Here is an 18,320-nt window from a genome sequence, read left to right as displayed (position 1 = left end):
CCTTTGTTTATTAATTAACCCAGAGTAAGTGATTAATACTTGGGGGATCAAACAGCTGTGTATATATCTCTATCAGTGTTCTAGCGGGTGGATAATTTATGAATTTACCCTGTATACACTTTATACAGAGTAAAATGAATTTAGTTGCGGTTTGGATCCCAGTGGGAGTTGGGTCTCTGGGTGCTGGAAACAGGAGTACTTGCTGAGCTGTTTTCAGTTAAGTCTGCAGCTTTGGGGGCATGGTTGAGACTCAGAATCTGTGTTGCAGCAGTCTAGCATGTCTGGCTCACCAAGACAGGGTTCTGGAGTCCCAAGCCATCAGAGAAAATGGGCTCAGATCTCTTGCAGCCTCAAAGGTGGCTGGGATGAATGGGTTAACTGGGCCGGGGAGTCTAACAGCACTGGACTCGACAGTCCCCCCTGTGGGGCCAAAGTCAATGGTGCCATCTCCAAAGCCTTGGGCACTGGGTGCTCCTCTCTGGGATGCGCCCCATTGGCTGGCTTCAGAGGGGTGGTGTGACGGACCTGGTCATAGAGACCCCCTTGGAGATGGCATCATTGACTTCTGCCCGACAGGGGAGACTGTCGAGTTTTGCTGTTAGACTCCCTGGCCCAGTTCATCAAGGAGGTGGAAGTGCCATTCATCCCGGACACCTTTGAGGCTACAAGAGACCTCATTGCCATGACAGCGCTGAGGTCACCCATCCTTTGCGTCAAGCCTCTATTACCGCATCATGTGGCACTGTCTCGAGGCAAACCGGCGATGCTCTGTCCCTCGGCTGATGGTGTGTCTGCACCGCTTGGAGTCCTAGCACCAGCTGTACTTGCAGCACTGGCATGACCTGGAGCGGTACTCCTGCTCATGATACCAATCCTCCTGTCGATCTCCATTGCGTAGCAGGTCCTGCTCATGACACCGGTCAGCCCAGCACTGATCAGTGACCCCTCACAGATTCAGATTGTGGTGCTGCTCCCCAGGCTTGTGGCCCCGCTCACCAGGCCAGCTCTGCTTAGCACCGACCTGGCCATCGTGGTCCTGGTTCCAATCTTTGGACTCAAAGATGAGGCCTAGATGCTTGAAATGGGGCCGGCACTGGTTGGGCCAGGGAAGGCCTGAGGTGAGAGCAGGGCTATGGCTGACGCAGTGGCAGGGACCAGTGCAGTGCCCATTTTGGACACCATGGGCATACCACCAGGCACAGGGTGCCCAATCTAAAGGTTCATGGGGGGGTGACCTCCAAACTGCAGGTGCAGGAGGCTTCAGACGGTCACCCCACCCCAGGGGTGCCAAGGAGGTACAGTTTCCTCACCCCCCACCCCCAACCAACCCCAATTTCTGAGCCTGATCCAGGTTTGCCTGGCCCAGTCAGCAAGACAGGACAGGAGGTCCCTGGAAAGCAAGAGGGTCAGGAGGACCCCATTCCCCCATCAGCCTCGTTATCTTCCTCCCGGGACGAGGTGGTTGCCGGCACCTCTGTCTTGTGACTGCACCCCCATAGACAGCCACACCCACCAGGATCTCCTTCGCAGGGTGGCATGAAACATGGACCTGTAGGCCGAGGAGGTGGTGGAGTCGGAGGACCTAGTGGTTGACATCCTGGCCCCGGAAGGCCTATTGAGGGTGGCTCTGCCCCTCATCAAGACCATACAGGCCAATGCTAAGACCATTTGGCAACCCTGGCCTCCATCCCTCTCACCATGAAGCGTATGGAGTGGAAGTATTTTGTCTCATCTAAGGGGTACAAATACCTTTTCATGTGCCTGCAGCTTAGTCGTTGGTGGTGACTGCGGTGAACAAGAAGGAAAGGCAGGGGCAACAAGCCCCCATGCCTAAGGCCAAGCACCTGGACTTATTTGGGCGCAAAGTGTACTGTATGGGGGGTTGCAAATCAGGATTGCCAGCCAGCAGGCAATTCTGAGTAGATATAGCTTCAACTCCAGGAATTGGATGTTCAAATGTAAGGAGCTGGTGCCAACTGGGTCCAGGAATGAGTTTGGAGCTATAGTGGAGGAGGGCAAGATAGTGGCACAGACCTCTTTACAGGCCTCACTGGATGCTGCAGACTCATTGGTGCACACCTTGTTCTCCAGTATCACCATGAGATGTAGCTCATAGCTGTAGCCTCGGGACTTCCGCCTGAGGTTCAACAGACCATGCAGGATTTGCCTATTGATGGGGCAGGTCTGTTTGTGGAGCAGACTGACTCTAGACTCCATAGCCTAAAGGACTCAAGGGCTATTATGAGATCCTTGGGTATGCACACCCTGGCAACCCAACACAAACATTTCAAGCCTCAGCAGCAACAGCAGGGTTCCTATCCTCCTGGGCCAGGGCAGGATTTTTATAGGAGAAGGGGCAGGAATGGCAGAAGAAAGCCTTCCAACTAAAGCCAGGGCCCAACTAAAACATTGTTGGGTTCCAAGCAGGCCTTTTGAAGGGGCGCCCGAGGACGGTACACCAGCCTCACTTCTGCATTCTTCCCTGTCCTTTTTTAATCATTTGTTCCACTTCTACCACACTTGGTCCTAAATAACTTCAGACCGCTGGGTTCTTCGTACAGTGGAAGAGGCATAGTCTCTCCAGTTCAGCTCCTGCCCTCCCTCCCCCCCACCCTTCCCTGTCTCTCTTCAGGGAACCCTCTCATGAGCAACTCCTTATCCAGGAGGTGCAGGCACTCCTCACCATGGGAGTGGTGGAGGAGATTCCTCAGTAGCTTGTCTCCCCTCTCTACCAGCTATGCTATTTACCTGTTATTTAATATATTACAAGTCAAAATCTCCCACTCATCACATTTCTTCCTCATATCTCCTTTAGTGCACCCCAAGACCCTGTTTAAAAAAAAAAAGTATTTTCTGTCTTCCTAAATAGTCAACATCATGGAGCTATCCAAGGGGGGAAGGACTGCATTACAAAGCTGAGGAGGAGCACCTATGGAGAATGTCCTTCCAAACTCCTTATCTTATAGACCAGGGGTTCGGCAACCTTTCAGAAGTGGCGTGCCAAGTCTTCATTTAGTCACTCTAATTTAAGGTTTTGTGTGCCAGTAATGCATTTTAACATTTTTAGAAGGTCTCTTTCTCTAAATCTATAATATATAACTAAACTATTGTTGTATGTAAAGTAAATAAGGTTTTTAAAATGATTAAGAAGTTTCATTTAAAATTAAATTAAAATGCAGAGCCCCCCGGACCGATGGCCAGGACATGGGCAGTTTGAGTGCCACTGAAAATCAGCTTGCGTGCCACCTTCAGCATGTATGACATAGGTTGCCTACCCCTGTTATAGACCAACAGAGCTCCAGCTTGAATGCATCCTCTGTTCTCAGTTGCAGCAGCATGGCACCAGAGAGAAGTGAACCTTTATAAAGGGAGGTGCCTGTCCTTTTGAGGCTTTGTTACAACAAACAGAAACTTCACGTGAACGTGTATAGGCAACCAGTGCAAAACTGGAAAGCTGGTGTCATGTGCTCATTGTGAATTAACCTGCTTAACAATTAAGTTACCACATTCTGCACAAGTTTCAGTTCACAACTGGATTTAAGGTGTAGCCCTATGGAGAGTACATTAGAAGAGTCCATCTAAAAGGTGCCCAAAACATGGGTTATGGAAGAGAGGTCTGCATGTAAAAGCTCACAACTAAAGCTGTATGAGAATGGGATTTTCTGTTCCATGAAAAAAATCAGTTTTTTTTAAAATCAGAAACCTGCCTTTTTTTCCATCAGAATTTTTACAAAATTGACACATTCACCCACAAAGGTTTAATTCTAATACACTGACATTTTCCAATTAAAAAAAATCAGAAAATTTCCAACCAGCTCTAGTAACAACCCATGGACTAGATTCAGATAGGAAAACAAAATAGAACAGCCTACCAACCAGCCAAAATCACCTCCAACCAAACTTCCTGGCCACAGCCACTAAGAATGCTTTTCTTGGGCACCTAGGGAAATGGGCAGTGACATCAATGTAGTGTTTAATGCATGCAAGTTACTAATAAAACCATCACTTTCCACCTCAAATATGGAATGGGATGCTCACCCTTGTTTGTTACTGAGGTCTAGCTGGCTGAAACAAATAGTGATCTGTCCAACAGCATACTCACTTCAAATTAATTTGCAGAAGGACCAGGGAAGGGGAATGGCTTTACTATCTGAATTAGACTTTGGGATTAGGGGTGTCTCACTCTGAAGGTGGATTCATTGAGGTGTGTCCATCTACTTTGAGAGTTCCAGGACACATTTAATTTAAGAATTACATACTACCTCCTTTTGACCCTCAGGATTTCAATCAAATCTAATTGAGTTGTTTACAGGCCTGAGAAAGTTGCAAATTATTATTATTATTTAAAATGCATTTGTGGTAGAATCTAAACCCCTCAGTCAGGCCTTGTCCCCACTGAGGTAAACATATCGGAAATGACAGTCTCTTTCTCAAAGACAATTACTGTTTTCAGTATTTTCACTATCTGTGCTGATGATGACTCTTATATGTTGCTCTTAAACCACATATGGTAGCTTCCATAACAATGAAGGTCCTCTCCCTGCTGGTTTCTGACTCAGATTTGGCTGATGGCTAATATCCATGGTGGAGCGGGAAATACTGAATACAGGGGGTAACAGTGATGACACCTTTATCAGGGGCAGATCATTACAACTGGGCTGAGGTTAGGGTCTCTGTTTGCTCCAACTTGAGGTGCTGACCTGTTTAATGGTTCTCTTTTAGGGCCAGATTGTGATAGCCTTACACCTGGAGAAGTCCTACTGAAGTCAGTTGGACTACTGGTGTAGTTAGATATTTTTCATTTTGTCTAATGGTATCACAAACTGTTCCTCAGAGACTGATAGATCATATTAGATTCCAAAACATTAAAAGGGATAATGTTGTCTAGCCTTGACCAGTGTAAAACATAACCTGGATTATTTGTTTCCAGATTAACACATTCTTGATTTATTTAAAAAAATGATTAAAAAAATTCAAATCCCACGTTTTGTCACTGTGATGGTGGCAAATATTGTTGATTTAACTCCCTTCCTTCCTCAAAGAAAAGTATCTGAATTTCTTGTTTAGCTTTTCTTGACAAACTAATCACTTTTCTGGGTATTCTAACTAAATCTGTGACAAGCTAAACACACTTTACTCAGAATTATTCCCAGTCCTAAAAAGATATACATTATTGCTATTGAAGACAAACTGTTTACACTTCTTCTAAATAGCTGTACATTTTTGGTACCGAAGAATAGCTACTGAGCATTCCCCACAATGATGATATTTTGACTGTGCACATTTTAGATAGCATTATTCTATTTTTTGGGGCTGAAAATATCTCTGTACCTGTGAAATTATACTTGGATCTTTTGGTAAGATGTTATAAAGACATCAATTACCCCTTTTTTATTCACATGGGGGCAAGCAAAAAACTAAATACAAGTATCTCATTTATGGCAAGATTCATGCAGGAAAAAAACATTCTACTCTTCTCCTTTTAATCATACTTGAATCAATTATTTTATAATTAACTAAATATCCCACACCACACCGATGTGGAAGGACCAGTTATTACTTCTGCAGCCAGAAAAGCATTAAAATATTCTAGGACACACATACTCAAAGTACACGCTGTAAAAGAAAATCCTTACGTTGATAAAGACAGGTTAGTCAATTGTCATTATTGAGGGAAATGTAGATCGAGCAAGACAACCTCTGAGAAATGCAGAAAGGGAAGGGGGCGTAGAGGGAGGAAAGGTGAAACTAGAGGCACTACTCTTTAGCCATTGGTCATATTCAGATCCGCATCACCATTGGTTGAACAGACCATGTTCATTTTTTAGCCAATCACAACTGACATTAGCAGTCACACGGACAGGATAAAAGGACAGAAATCCGCGCGCTATTACGCGGCCAGGGTAGCTCTAGAAGATTGTCTGCAGTACGTTGTCTTTAGAGTAGGAATTGCAATGTCAGGCCGGGGAAAGCAGGGAGGCAAAGCGAGGGCTAAGGCGAAGTCTCGCTCCTCGCGGGCTGGGCTGCAGTTCCCGGTGGGGCGTGTGCACCGGTTGCTCCGCAAAGGTAATTACGCTGAGCGGGTCGGGGCTGGAGCTCCGGTCTATATGGCCGCGGTGCTGGAGTATCTGACCGCTGAGATTCTAGAGCTGGCTGGCAATGCTGCTCGGGACAACAAGAAAACCAGGATCATCCCCCGTCACCTGCAGCTCGCTATCCGTAACGACGAGGAGCTCAACAAGCTCCTGGGGAAAGTGACGATCGCTCAGGGGGGTGTCCTGCCCAACATCCAGGCCGTGCTGCTACCCAAGAAAACTGAAAGCCATAAGGTCAAAAGCAAATGAAACTGACCAAGAAGAAAGATGAACACTTCAACTTCAGCGCTAACCCAAAGGCTCTTTTCAGAGCTACCTACTCTTTCATGGAAAGAGCTGCATGTCACTAGCAAACAGGGCTGCTCCTTCTGTTTTAAATAGAAAATTCCCCCCATTTACTATGGGTTGTCAAAAAGCATTTATTAGTAATCCCCCCATTCATTTTTCAGGAATAATGGAAGCCCCTTTGGGGGATGGGAAACAAGGCATCAAGCCTTTGTTTTTCCAGGTTCCATAAATATTGATGGGGGCAAAACAGATTATAAAACGTGTGTGTATATATAATCATAGTAAACCAAGGAGAAAAATAAATACTAATTCAATAGAAACAAGTGATTATGGTGCATTCTATGTTGAATCCATCCTATTTGACTAACTTTTTAAATATTGCTGTGACAAAAAATATATCTACAATTTTACCCAAGTTCTCATCTACCCTGTTTTTTATGCTTATATTTAAGGAACTGTTTCCCAAATATTGATAGGTCCCTTTGAATCCAAAATAATAGTGAAACCATAATTCCCCTAAAAGGGGGTCTCAAATTCCTCAGGTACATAAGTTTTTAACAAGTTTAATTTCAAATATAGGTAACATACTGTTTAACCCATTCCTTCTGTAGTTTGGATACATTAAAGTTTGTGGGAGATCAGGGACAAAATCTCTTGTTATATCAAATTAACTATTTATGATTAGATGTTGTATATGAAACTGGTCTGTGGGTTCAAAAATGTCACAAATCAAAGGAAATAGTAACAGGAAAAAGTGTTTTAAAATGGCTACTCTTGATTTAAAATCTAATCATCTTATATAGTACCATTAGGAATTACTTGTAACACAAGGTAAAACCTTGCCAATTATGGGAGAGCTCTGCATTTGATTTAATAATAAGGGAATGTTTTCTTCTGTTTCTTTCCCTGTGTGTGTTAACATTATTGTATAATTTTGTTCTCAAAGTTTGCATCAAGCCTTTCTATCTTAAATAGTGATGGATTTATATTAATAAGGAACTAATTGAACAATGTGTAATATGCAGTGTTCTAGTCTTGGAGAAGTGGTTCTTAGACTTTTGTACTGGTGACCCTTTTCACACAGCCTCTGTGTGCCCCCCTATAAATTAAAAACACTTTTTAAAAATATATTTAAATACCATTATAAATGCTGGAGGCAAAGCCGGGTTTGGGGTGGAGGCTGAAAGCTCATGACACCCCCCATGTAATAACTTTCTGACCCCCAGTTTGAGAACCCCTATGACCTAAACCAAAGATAAATGTCAGTGACAATTTGCTGAAGTTTGTAATGTACAAGAATGAAAAGATTTTAGCAATAGCCATGCCCTTTAGACAATGGATCAGGATTTCAAAAGTTGGTTACTGGATCAGTTCAGAAACGCAGTGTTGCGTTAATGAATGTTAATATTTTCTTCATAGTCTAATAAAACCTCGTCAATAATTCTTCCACCTGAAGTTACTATGACCTTGTCTATTAGGATAATTAATGTTCCTGTAACACAGGAATAAGATAGAACTAGCAGCTCTGTATTGTACACAGGGCAGCACACTATGAACTGCTCTGCTTTAACAAGTCATCCACTTTTGGGGCACAAACAGTCCCTCACGGGACTTCAATCTGCTCCTCGCATTGTTCCATGGTTTGCTAATTGAACATTTCACGTTTTAAGGAGGGTAAAAGATTTTGGTCAAAGAAGCTAATTTCTAATCCATATTCAACGCTCAGGGACGAGTTTGTGTTACTTCCTTCTCTTTGAAATCAATTTACTATGAAAACATTTATTCAAATTTCTGGCTTTGAGCCTTGATTGGGAGAAGACCCTTTAAAGAATAACATTTCATTACTTTGGAAATTTCTTTGTACACGGTGCAGCTTTTATTTAGAAGGAAAAACAAAAGTTTCTCTCTCCCGAGGTCTCCCCAGGTCCAGGACTCGCGGTTTATTGACTCTTTTAAAACTCACCTTTTGTTTCTCCAACGGGAAACTCTACTGAATGAAAATACCCTCTTTCCCCTTCACCAGGCTATAAAGTGGGGATGATTCGGTGGCGGATATACTGCAAAAAACACACTTTTTTGACCTCCAAGAAACACAAACTGAACGGGAAGAAGAGTACTTTCTGGCTCGCAGCTGGGCGGGCTCTTTAACGCACCAATCACAGAGTAGCTGTTCTCTATAAATACCAGGCATCTGACCTACTCTAGCCCAATTGTTTTCTTCTGATTCGTAGGAAACGTCTGCTAGAATGTCGGAAACTGCGCCTGTTGCCACTCCCGCTGTGTCCGCTCCTGGGGCAAAAACCTCCGCTAAAAAGCCGAAGAAGGCGGCAGGAGGCTCAAAAGCCCGTAAAGTTTCGGGTCCCAGCGTGACCGAGCTGATCACCAAGGCGGTGTCCGCTTCCAAGGAGCGCAAAGGGCTCTCCTTAGCCGCGCTTAAGAAGGTTCTGGCCGCCGGAGGGTACGATGTGGAGAAGAACAACAGCCGCATCAAGTTAGGACTGAAGAGCCTGGTGAGCAAAGGCATTTTGGTGCAGACCAAAGGCACCGGCGCTTCTGGTTCTTTCAAACTCAACAAGAAGCCTGGTGAGATCAAGGAAAAGGCACCCAAGAAAAAGCCAGCGGCAAAGCCTAAGAAACCAGCTGCCAAGAAACCCGCCAGCGCCGCTAAGAAACCCAAAAAGGCTGCGGCCGTGAAAAAGAGCCCGAAAAAAGCCAAGAAACCAGCGGCTTCCGCGGCAAAGAAAGCGGCCAAGAGCCCGAAAAAGGCCAAACCCGCCAAGCCGAAAAAGGCAGTCAAGAGCCCGGCTAAGGCCAAGGCGGTGAAGCCCAAGGCGGCCAAGCCCAAGCCAACCAAACCCAAAGCAGGAAAGGCTAAGAAGGCAGCGCCCAAGAAGAAGTAAAGCGGCTTGAAAAGGAAAATAGAGTCTTAACTCGTGCAAACCAACCCAACGGCTCTTTTAAGAGCCACCCACCTTTTCCAAAAGGAGCTGAAACCTTCGTGCGTTCACCGTAACAGCAGTAACAAATCTTCCCCCTTTGTGACGAAACGTTGAAATATTACAAAGTAACTTTTTAAAAGTTACTCTGTCGTTCTGGGGGAAGCGAACTATTTTGTGGCTACTGTTTCTAAGGGTTCCCCTCCCACTCCTCTTTGGAAGACTTTCCTCTGTCCCCCGGTAGGTTTTAAGTGGTGCTCAGGTCATTCTTTGTTCTGCCTACAGCTGGGGGGGGCTAGGAGAGATCTAGTGAGGGGACAAAGAGTAAATGTTTGGCTTTAGAAACAGTTACCTGACTGGCTGCGGGAAGCAGAACTAAATTGGTGGAGGGTTTGAAAAGCGCGCGCTGTGCAAGGATTGGTCCGTCTCCCGCCCCGGGGTTTAAAGCCGGGCATCCTGCGCTGACATACGTTTAAAATCTGAACACGTATATCTTGATGGGGGGTGGGGAGAGGCATGTGAGTCTTCCGTAGTTTTATTTTCACTGTTGACATACACTGGGTGTTTAGCCTTTATCTTGTGGTTTTATTCCCTCTCGCTACCAATATCCCCCCAGTGCGTTAGCTGTACCTTCTCCCGCTCAATGCCTAGGCCCGCCTAGTTAATATTAAAAGATCAAAACCGATAATGTGAACCATCCTGCCATTTACTAATTTAATTTATTTATTAAGAGGACATGTAGGGTGGAGAACCTTAAGAGTACCAAGATTTTAAACACAGAAATTATGTATCACTGCACAACTGACTCATTTGAAGGTCACATCCACCACACAGACGATGAAATCCCTATATACATACGTACAATATAGGTGTCCTTTCAGGAACGCTTCAGGATCAGTACACGTTTACTGCATAGCATATGCTTTTCACCAACCAGTTTTCACTGTGATACTCTAGACGCGTTTCATCAGTCGGGATTTACAACTGTTCAGCGTGTGTTGTAAGGATATTTTCAGTAGTATTGAGAACTCAACTCCCCCTTCCCCCCAAATTTTCCTAATGCTCAAAGATGCCAAAAGCAGTCCCTGTGCATTAGCTATAACTTTCACAAAGTTATGAAACTCAGAATAGAATGTTTTGTTGGCCATACACAGTAAATCTATACTAGGAGCTCTAATCAAAGCTCTAGGGATTAAACTAATTTGCTCATTTCCAACTCTAAATATTCAATAAAAGGCTCTGGGGAGTTCCTCAAATCAGGAACTGGAGGAAAATGAAGTGTAATAAGTCAGTTCAGACTTCAAATATCTTGTCCTTATCCTCACTTACCTGTTTTACAGTATTTCCAATAAGATACACACTGCAGACTAATATCAAACACAAACCTGTAGTGCTAGCTGGTTGACTTCATGCTCCTTGCTGAGGGGTGAAGTAGTAACACATCGTCCTATTTAACCACCAAAGAAAATTGGTAACTGAAGTAGAGCAAATAAAGCTTTAGTTTGTAGTAAAGCTCTGTTTAGGGTTTGTTTGAAAATGAAATCCTATATTTTCCTATACACTAGCTATTCTGCGTACATAAAAAATAAAATAGTAATACAGCTCCTTCATTGAGAAGGTGGGTGGCTCTTAAAAGAGCCTTTGGGTTATAGCTGAAAAGATTTGAAAGTTTACTTGGAGCTGGTGTACTTGGTGACGGCCTTAGTGCCCTCAGACACAGCATGTTTGGCCAACTCCCCCGGCAGAAGCAGGCGCACAGCGGTCTGGATTTCCCGGGAAGTGATGGTCGAGCGCTTGTTGTAATGAGCCAAACGAGACGCTTCCCCAGCAATACGCTCGAAGATGTCGTTTACAAAGGAGTTCATGATGCCCATGGCCTTAGAGGAGATGCCGGTGTCAGGATGAACTTGCTTCAATACCTTGTACACGTAGATAGAGTAACTCTCCTTTCTAGTCTTTCTTCTTTTCTTATCCCCTTTCTTCTGAGTCTTGGTCACAGCTTTCTTAGAGCCCTTTTTAGGGGCAGGGGCAGATTTTGCTGGCTCTGGCATAGTAGCAATTTACGTTCGTAGTATAACTCAAGAACAACAGTATACTGATAGCACAGCTTCCCTTGTATTTATAGGGAACGTATGCAAATAAGTAGCTTTTGCTGTCTGACTTCCTATTTGATATAAGAAACTAATGGTGTCCTCACCGGCACATACTACTTCATAATTGGTCAGCTTCAGATACCATGTCACCATTGGTTGTTTTTTTTCCAGCCAATCAAAGAGCAATTTACCAACCAATAGTTGGAAGCAATACTTGCAAATGTTTCACTCTAGGTGCAGTCCCAAATAGCTTTTAAAACTGTAAAGCTAGAGCCAAAGTCGAATTTAGTAATGGTTTATAGCTGTTTATATTATGGGGGGACACAAATCCCTGTAGACGCTACTCTCAATCCCGATCACTGGGGTCTACTCCTACATTAGTAATTAAATTAAAAATAAAATTAGGACCTTTATCTATTAAAGATACAAATTATACAAGTGCACTCTAAATAGTGCATTTGTGAAAAGTCATTATAAAGTTCCATATTTGTTTATCAATATTCTCGAGGTTAAATTAATCCAGTCTACAGATTTCTTTTTAAAATTGTGTTTCCATCTCTTCTCCCCCACTCTATCCTTAATACTTGCCAGTGGGATCCAAAATTCACCTTGATTCTTTCCCTGTTTGTCATCACTAGTAATTATATGTTCTTACAGGCCAAATCTGTGGCTTCAGATGTAGCTGCACATCCCCTTTGTAGGCTCATGAAATAACACAATTATAACTGTGATCAGAATTTGGAGATGAGGTAGCACAAGAGCAATTAAGGAAATAATTGGGACTGTGGCATATTCATTATTGTTGATGATCATTGAAAAGAAAAAACAAAAACTATAAAAACAGTTTTTCAGAATGAATGATGAATTTAAAGTAGTGGCAGTTTGGTTAAAAAAATTTAAACTGAACAAATTTGATGTGGAAATATTTGAGATGCAATAAATATAGAAAGCCTTTATAAGAACAATAGGTGAAGGTTAAAATTACAAAATGATACTATAATGAGGACCACAGGGGTCAGCCTGTGTGCAACTCATTGCAAGACCAACAAGCCAGGGAGTATCTGGCTTTATTGAAGTCAATGAGTTTTTGGCCTTGATTTCAATGGGGCCAGAATTTCATCTCTCATTATACAAAGACAAAATGCTTAATGATATGTTTTTTTCCTATTGACTTCTTGTGACTAAAATTAAATATATCCCATGTGCCTTCAGGACACTGGCTTAGTTACCTCACACTGTGTGTGTTACATAAAACAAAGTTTCAAGACCTCTAGATATTACTAATCAAAATGAAAATTTATTTATTGACATCTAACCAGGGTAGCTGTGATAATAAAAATAACGTGTAAATTTAACATTGAATAATAAAATTATTATGAATAAGAAAATGTAATGATTTAATACAATAATCAAAGTGTCTTCAAAGTGGACATCTATATTTTTATTATGGAGAGTTGATTTTATACAAATACATATTCTTTAATGATTCATTCTAAACCATCGTTGGGTGTTGTTATCCTACACTTTCAAATCCAAAGGTTAGAGCCATTTCAATTTTCAGTCAAGTGCTGTAGCAATAGGTTAGTATATTTTATCTACTTTCTCGACATTATGAATTATGTTTAAGTTGCATAATAAAATCCACTGCTGTTTGGTTCATTTGTTTACATTTAGCAAACAGAAACTGCAGTGATCTAACATTATTATTGGACTATGCACATTTTCCTTTTTTCCACCCTAGTTTTCTAGAAAACTGTTTTTTTCCCTTAACCACAGTAGATACTCATTGCCTAGAGATCATTAGTAATTCATGTTCATGATACAGTCATTTAAAGGAAGTGGGGGTTTGTCAAAATCACTCACCTATAACCTAACTCATTTCCAGCTGGACTCAATAGAAAGGGATTTTTATTACCAGTTACTGCAGTTGAAGCAGTTAGGCCACATCTCAGTGCTTTTGAGGAAAATCCCACCCTAAAATCCTTAAGTGATATTATCAAACCAATATGGAGTGAAAAATCTATTTACAAACTGAGGTTACTGTTTCCATCACCTTTTTTTAAATTTATATAGTTTATAACGTCTTTTAGGATTTTCTAGAACTTCATCCTGAAAACACTTGTGTTTAATTTTCATATAAATAATACCATTTACTTCATAAAGCTTTTTGTTTAGTGCCTTGTTTTGAAAGAGAATTTAAAGATCTATCATAAATGTGTCTGAGGAAGGCATTTTGCGGAGATACCACCCAAAATTGTAAGAAATGCTGAGAAACATAACTTCTGCCTCTTAAATTAAGGGCTGAGAAAGCTTCTGTGAAAGTTTTCTGCTAATGCAAGGAAAATAGAGACAACAAGATTAAAAATTAGAAAATGCACAAAGAAAATGTGATGCTAACAAATTATATGACAAACATATTTTATTTTAAAAAACAAATTTATGTGACACCCATATCCACCTCTGGTTGTATTTATTTCTATGTTTATACTGTAAACTCTTAGGAATTATATAAATAATCCATCACTATTTTGATGATTTGTAAATATTAAATAATTTTTAAATGAAATCACTATTTTCAAAGGTGAAAACCAAGAATGATTTAACAAACAAAATCAACAAGAAAACCAAGCAACTAAACAAACTTCCCTGGGCTCTTTATATAACAAATACTATATAATAATAATAATAATAATAAGGCAATAAATCCCCTCCCCAACTATTTCTACTCTGCTTTTTTTTTAATTACTCTTCTAAGTGACATAGTTGCAACTGGAAAAGAACAAATGGGGGGGCAAGGGGAATTAACAACAAAAGCAGAGATAAGGACAAGTAAAAGTGCTGTATATTTCATGACTGATTTCAAGAAAATCATTATCACCTGTGATTTGTGGTGATCAGCAGCCAAATGCTACTCTGGGAGTGGTCCCAGTTTGCCATCCCTCTCAGCTGTAGGGTGGGTTTTACCTTGTGACTCTGCCTTGCTGTGCCAATCTAGTTGGTTCATGCTCTGGGCCCATCACTGCTCCAGCAGGACAGTCTGGTGGCTGGACTGATCACCCTGATCAGGAGCTAGGTCTGACACTCCTTAGCTTGGTTCTTGCTTCTGGTACAGAATCCCCTTCTATTTGAGCATTCCCCTGTGGTTGTGATCTCTCCCTCTTCGCCTCTGGGACACTAGCCATTCTTGCAGCCTGAAATTATGCACGATATAGCAACTGACATTTTTGGAAGTGAAAATGGAAACCTTCAGTCACTGGCAATAGGTGGTATGTCTGGTGTTGATGCTGCTGGTGACTTCATCCCTCTGAGATGTGGTCTGATATAATGAGAAATCTATTGAGGAGTGTCCCCCTCCAAATATAATATTCACTCAGGGTCCTTTCCTACAGCAGTTTAATGGGTTGAAGCCCTGCTTCAGCCTTATAAACTTTAGATAGGGGGTTGCATACTTATAGCTCTATTAGAGCAAACCCCTAATTGGAGCACAGGGGGAGGAGTCTTTGTCCATTCTAATATACAATACAAGCTAGGGTAAGACAATAATCTGTTACTAGAAGGCAAATGACTATTCCCACACCTGTCTGAACCCCATGCTTGCCAAGGGAAGCCAAGATAATGCGGGTATGAATAGATCATCTAGTGAAAGGTGCTTGAAAAACCCTGTGAAAACTGTACACTAAGCAGACACTGGTATGAGATGCAGGAAGGGGTTTGTATGTGAGGCTGTGCAGAACTCTGGTTTTTAGTTTTCGTTGTCTGATGTAATGTCTCAAGAGAGACTTCTCCTTGCTTATAGAGCTAAAGTGACTTTGCTCTCCAGTAAGGAGCCACCTCTATGTTAGCATCTCTGTCATGCTGGAAATATGGATAAACATGGTAGCTGTGATGTCCTCTCTCTCCGTGCTCATGAGACACTAAGCCATGCCTCCAAAGCATGATAATGCGCAGCCTTCAGCCTTGCAGGCCTCTAGTCTTGTCTGTTAAATAGGAGAACCTAAAGTAGAATCCCCTGAGCCAGATGGCCTAATGGGGTCCTCAAGGCAAGGCATTAGTGAAGGTGGGAGTTTAATCCCTTCGCCCCCCTTCCCTGACAATGTTTGGATTATTAGATTATGCTTTAAAAGGTTTTAAATGTGTCCATCTCTTTCCTTGCATACCAGTCCTGTTCAAGCACATTGGTTAGTGCCAGTGCACAATTCTTCCAAGGAGATGGGTGTTTCATGTACCCCCACACTGGTTCCAGTGTGAGAGCACCTGTCACTGAACTGAACACTCTTTACCGTGGGGAAAATGGCTCAATTTTGGAATTTCTTCTATATCACTCCTTGTGTGCTCTCAAGTGGGCATCGGGAGTGCAGATCTTGTGCTGAGCTGAGCAGAACCACTCCAGAAAGGAATCCTACTTGCCCCAAATGGTCCATACTTGTGACATGCATATTGTATTCTGAACAGAGGCTTGTCTGACGTCCCTGACAGGAACTGGAATATACTTAACTCCTCTTGGTGGAAAGATTTAAGGGCAGGACACCAGGGCTTAGTCTATCTCATGTTTTACCTTGTGGAAGTGAGAGATTCCTCTTCTTAGCATGGGGCACAGCAGCCTTTACAGGGAGGGGAAGGAATCAGGCATTATCCTATAGGAACCACCCTGCCAATACACTTGATGTGGTGCTAGTTGGGGTTTGAGGTCCCTTCTCATCTCAACACCTGAAAGAGAGAGGGATGCTAATGCTTGAGAGGAAGTGCACAGAAAGCTTTCTAGTGTGATTGGCTCCCTGTGCAGTGGGGGACCCAAGAACTGGCAAAGGATCAGTGGAGTGGGAGTGACTGTGGTGATCTGTTTCCCCATGGGAACCTTGAATGTAATTTGAATAATAAAGGTGCTGCCTGGTTAAAATTCATACACATGTCCTTGATTTATTCCATATGGGGAGCACACCAAATGAATGAATTGGGGAGGAGGAGAACCAAAACCAACCAACCAACAAAACCACCACCTCCCCAAGATGGAAACAAAGGAAAAATAAAAGTAAAACAGTGCTGTATTTCATAACTGACTTTGAGAAAATCTTTATCGCTTGTGATTTGCAGAGATCAGCAAACCAAAAACAACCTGTTACTATGTAGTTCCTTAATTACCGTGTGTGTATACCTGGGCAAATATACATAGATTGCATAATTTTCGGTAGATTTGGGTTATTTTTTCCCTGTAAATTGGTCCAAGTAGGCAAAAACCAAGCTCCTTCAAAATCACACACACAAACTTTATGCCCACCTTATAAGTTAAAATAAATGCTACTGATCTTTCCCACACACTCCCACAACTCCTTTTGTGAAACAGATTAATAGATTTCATAGAATCATAGGACAAGAAGGGACCTCGAGCGGTTATCTAATCTAGTCCCCTGCACTCAGGACAGGAGTCAAGTTTTCTGAGTGCCCTTTCTGTAACCATTCAAATCAGTAGTCACACTGTGGCAGCGACATCGTTCACATTAGGTGAGGAGACAGAATAAAGAAGGAACATACGTGCGCAGCCTCGCTACTTTTGATTAGAGCTGAATGTAGCAGATTTTAAACCTTCCTTTGTTCAAGTTTGGAAAATGGCGACGAATGTCGGGGAGGCGGAGGGAAGCATCTGTCGGGGAACCCGATTGGTCATATTTTGCCGCAGATTCCTACTTGAAATGGGAGGGGGAAAGAGGGAAGCTTTACAAAGCCACAGAATAGCACCCACCCCCACGGGGAGCCGCGTTATCGAAAAATGTTATCAGAAGGGAAACTATTCAAAAGACGAATAGAAAAGATATTGTAAAGAGATTCCTAACTTAACCAGCAGGCCGCTGAGAGGCCCAGCAGTGCAGGAAACGTGGGCTTCTAAAGCAGTTATAATGATTAGTGCTAGCCCTTAGCACTGAGTCTCCTAATCCTAAAGCATTAAAAAAAAAAAAAACCGTGGTGGAATGTTTTGCCTGCCTAGCGCTGTCCCACCCCCGAGCGCCGCAGGCATAGACAGTGAAGAGCTTGGGAGGAGGGAAGGCGCAAATAACCCGCCCTTTTTCCTCTGCAGTTCTCAATCAGGTCGTACCCCAGGCAATATACAGAGACGTTCACTCACGCTCGCTACACAGCTTTGTCTGTAACTCTAGCGAATATGTCTGGTCGTGGTAAAGGAGGCAAGGGTCTTGGGAAAGGAGGCGCTAAGCGCCATAGGAAGGTGTTGAGGGATAACATCCAGGGTATTACGAAACCCGCTATTCGCCGTTTGGCTCGTCGTGGGGGAGTGAAGCGTATTTCAGGCCTCATTTACGAGGAGACTCGTGGGGTACTGAAAGTGTTTCTGGAGAACGTGATCCGAGATGCTGTTACTTACACCGAGCATGCGAAGCGGAAGACTGTGACTGCTATGGACGTTGTTTATGCATTGAAGCGCCAGGGTCGTACTCTGTACGGATTTGGAGGCTAAGCTGTACCGGTAATTCTTTTCAAAAACATCTATAACCCAAAGGCTCTTTTCAGAGCCACCCACACTTTCGTGAAAAGAGCTGTTGTGCTTGCATCTTCCTCCTTCGGCAGAGAAACCCGAAAGAGGGAGAGCCCATGCTTCTGTTTATATCTGATCGAGTCAATTATCTGTACTGTGCGAAGTGACATTTTATAGAACGACTGCAAAATTATCGGGTTTTCTGTACACTTTACTTTCAACTGGGGAAGTACTTACGCGCACAAACACCAAGACTCAATTAAAGCTACACACACGGCTTAAAATTAGTAAGTGCGCACCTACATGGGCTTGTCTGATCTCTGGAATCTTATACCTTCAATTTCAAAGTAAGGGATTTGCAATCTGGTCAGTAACGCGGGAAGCGATGTTGTATGTTGTTTTACGGGCGCTCTAAAGAGGAACC

At 42.8% G+C, this 18,320-nt stretch overlaps 4 protein-coding genes across 4 annotated transcripts; 3 read left to right on the top strand and 1 right to left on the bottom strand.

Annotated features, from left to right (window-relative positions):
* The first annotated feature begins 5,876 nt into the window (after positions 1-5,876).
* Positions 5,877-6,549, top strand: LOC120374213 (histone H2A type 2-C-like). Its single transcript, XM_039493524.1, has one exon. The coding sequence runs from the start codon at positions 5,955-5,957 to the stop codon at positions 6,342-6,344; it is 390 nt and encodes a 129-aa protein (XP_039349458.1). The 5' UTR covers positions 5,877-5,954; the 3' UTR covers positions 6,345-6,549.
* A 2,038-nt stretch (positions 6,550-8,587) lies between these two features.
* Positions 8,588-9,352, top strand: LOC120374207 (histone H1). The gene has a single exon (XM_039493512.1). The coding sequence runs from the start codon at positions 8,630-8,632 to the stop codon at positions 9,281-9,283; it is 654 nt and encodes a 217-aa protein (XP_039349446.1). The 5' UTR covers positions 8,588-8,629; the 3' UTR covers positions 9,284-9,352.
* Positions 9,353-10,837: 1,485 nt separating this feature from the next.
* Positions 10,838-11,584, bottom strand: LOC120374219 (histone H2B 8). The gene has a single exon (XM_039493530.1). The coding sequence runs from the start codon at positions 11,368-11,370 to the stop codon at positions 10,990-10,992; it is 381 nt and encodes a 126-aa protein (XP_039349464.1). The 5' UTR covers positions 11,371-11,584; the 3' UTR covers positions 10,838-10,989.
* Positions 11,585-17,551: 5,967 nt separating this feature from the next.
* Positions 17,552-17,938, top strand: LOC120374134 (histone H4). Its single transcript, XM_039493417.1, has one exon. The coding sequence runs from the start codon at positions 17,567-17,569 to the stop codon at positions 17,876-17,878; it is 312 nt and encodes a 103-aa protein (XP_039349351.1). The 5' UTR covers positions 17,552-17,566; the 3' UTR covers positions 17,879-17,938.
* The last annotated feature ends 382 nt before the right edge of the window (positions 17,939-18,320 follow it).

Source organism: Mauremys reevesii, linkage group 1, assembly GCF_016161935.1.
Source record: "Mauremys reevesii isolate NIE-2019 linkage group 1, ASM1616193v1, whole genome shotgun sequence".
In the NCBI taxonomy this organism is placed as follows: Eukaryota; Metazoa; Chordata; order Testudines; family Geoemydidae; genus Mauremys; species Mauremys reevesii.
This window is presented reverse-complemented; position numbering and strand designations above follow the sequence as displayed.

Excerpts from the sequence above, each read along its gene's own strand:
- LOC120374213 (XM_039493524.1), top strand. The coding sequence starts at position 5,955 with ATGTCAGGCCGGGGAAAGCAGGGAGGCAAAGCGAGGGCTAAGGCGAAG.
- LOC120374207 (XM_039493512.1), top strand. The coding sequence starts at position 8,630 with ATGTCGGAAACTGCGCCTGTTGCCACTCCCGCTGTGTCCGCTCCTGGG.
- LOC120374219 (XM_039493530.1), bottom strand. The coding sequence starts at position 11,370 with ATGCCAGAGCCAGCAAAATCTGCCCCTGCCCCTAAAAAGGGCTCTAAG.
- LOC120374134 (XM_039493417.1), top strand. The coding sequence starts at position 17,567 with ATGTCTGGTCGTGGTAAAGGAGGCAAGGGTCTTGGGAAAGGAGGCGCT.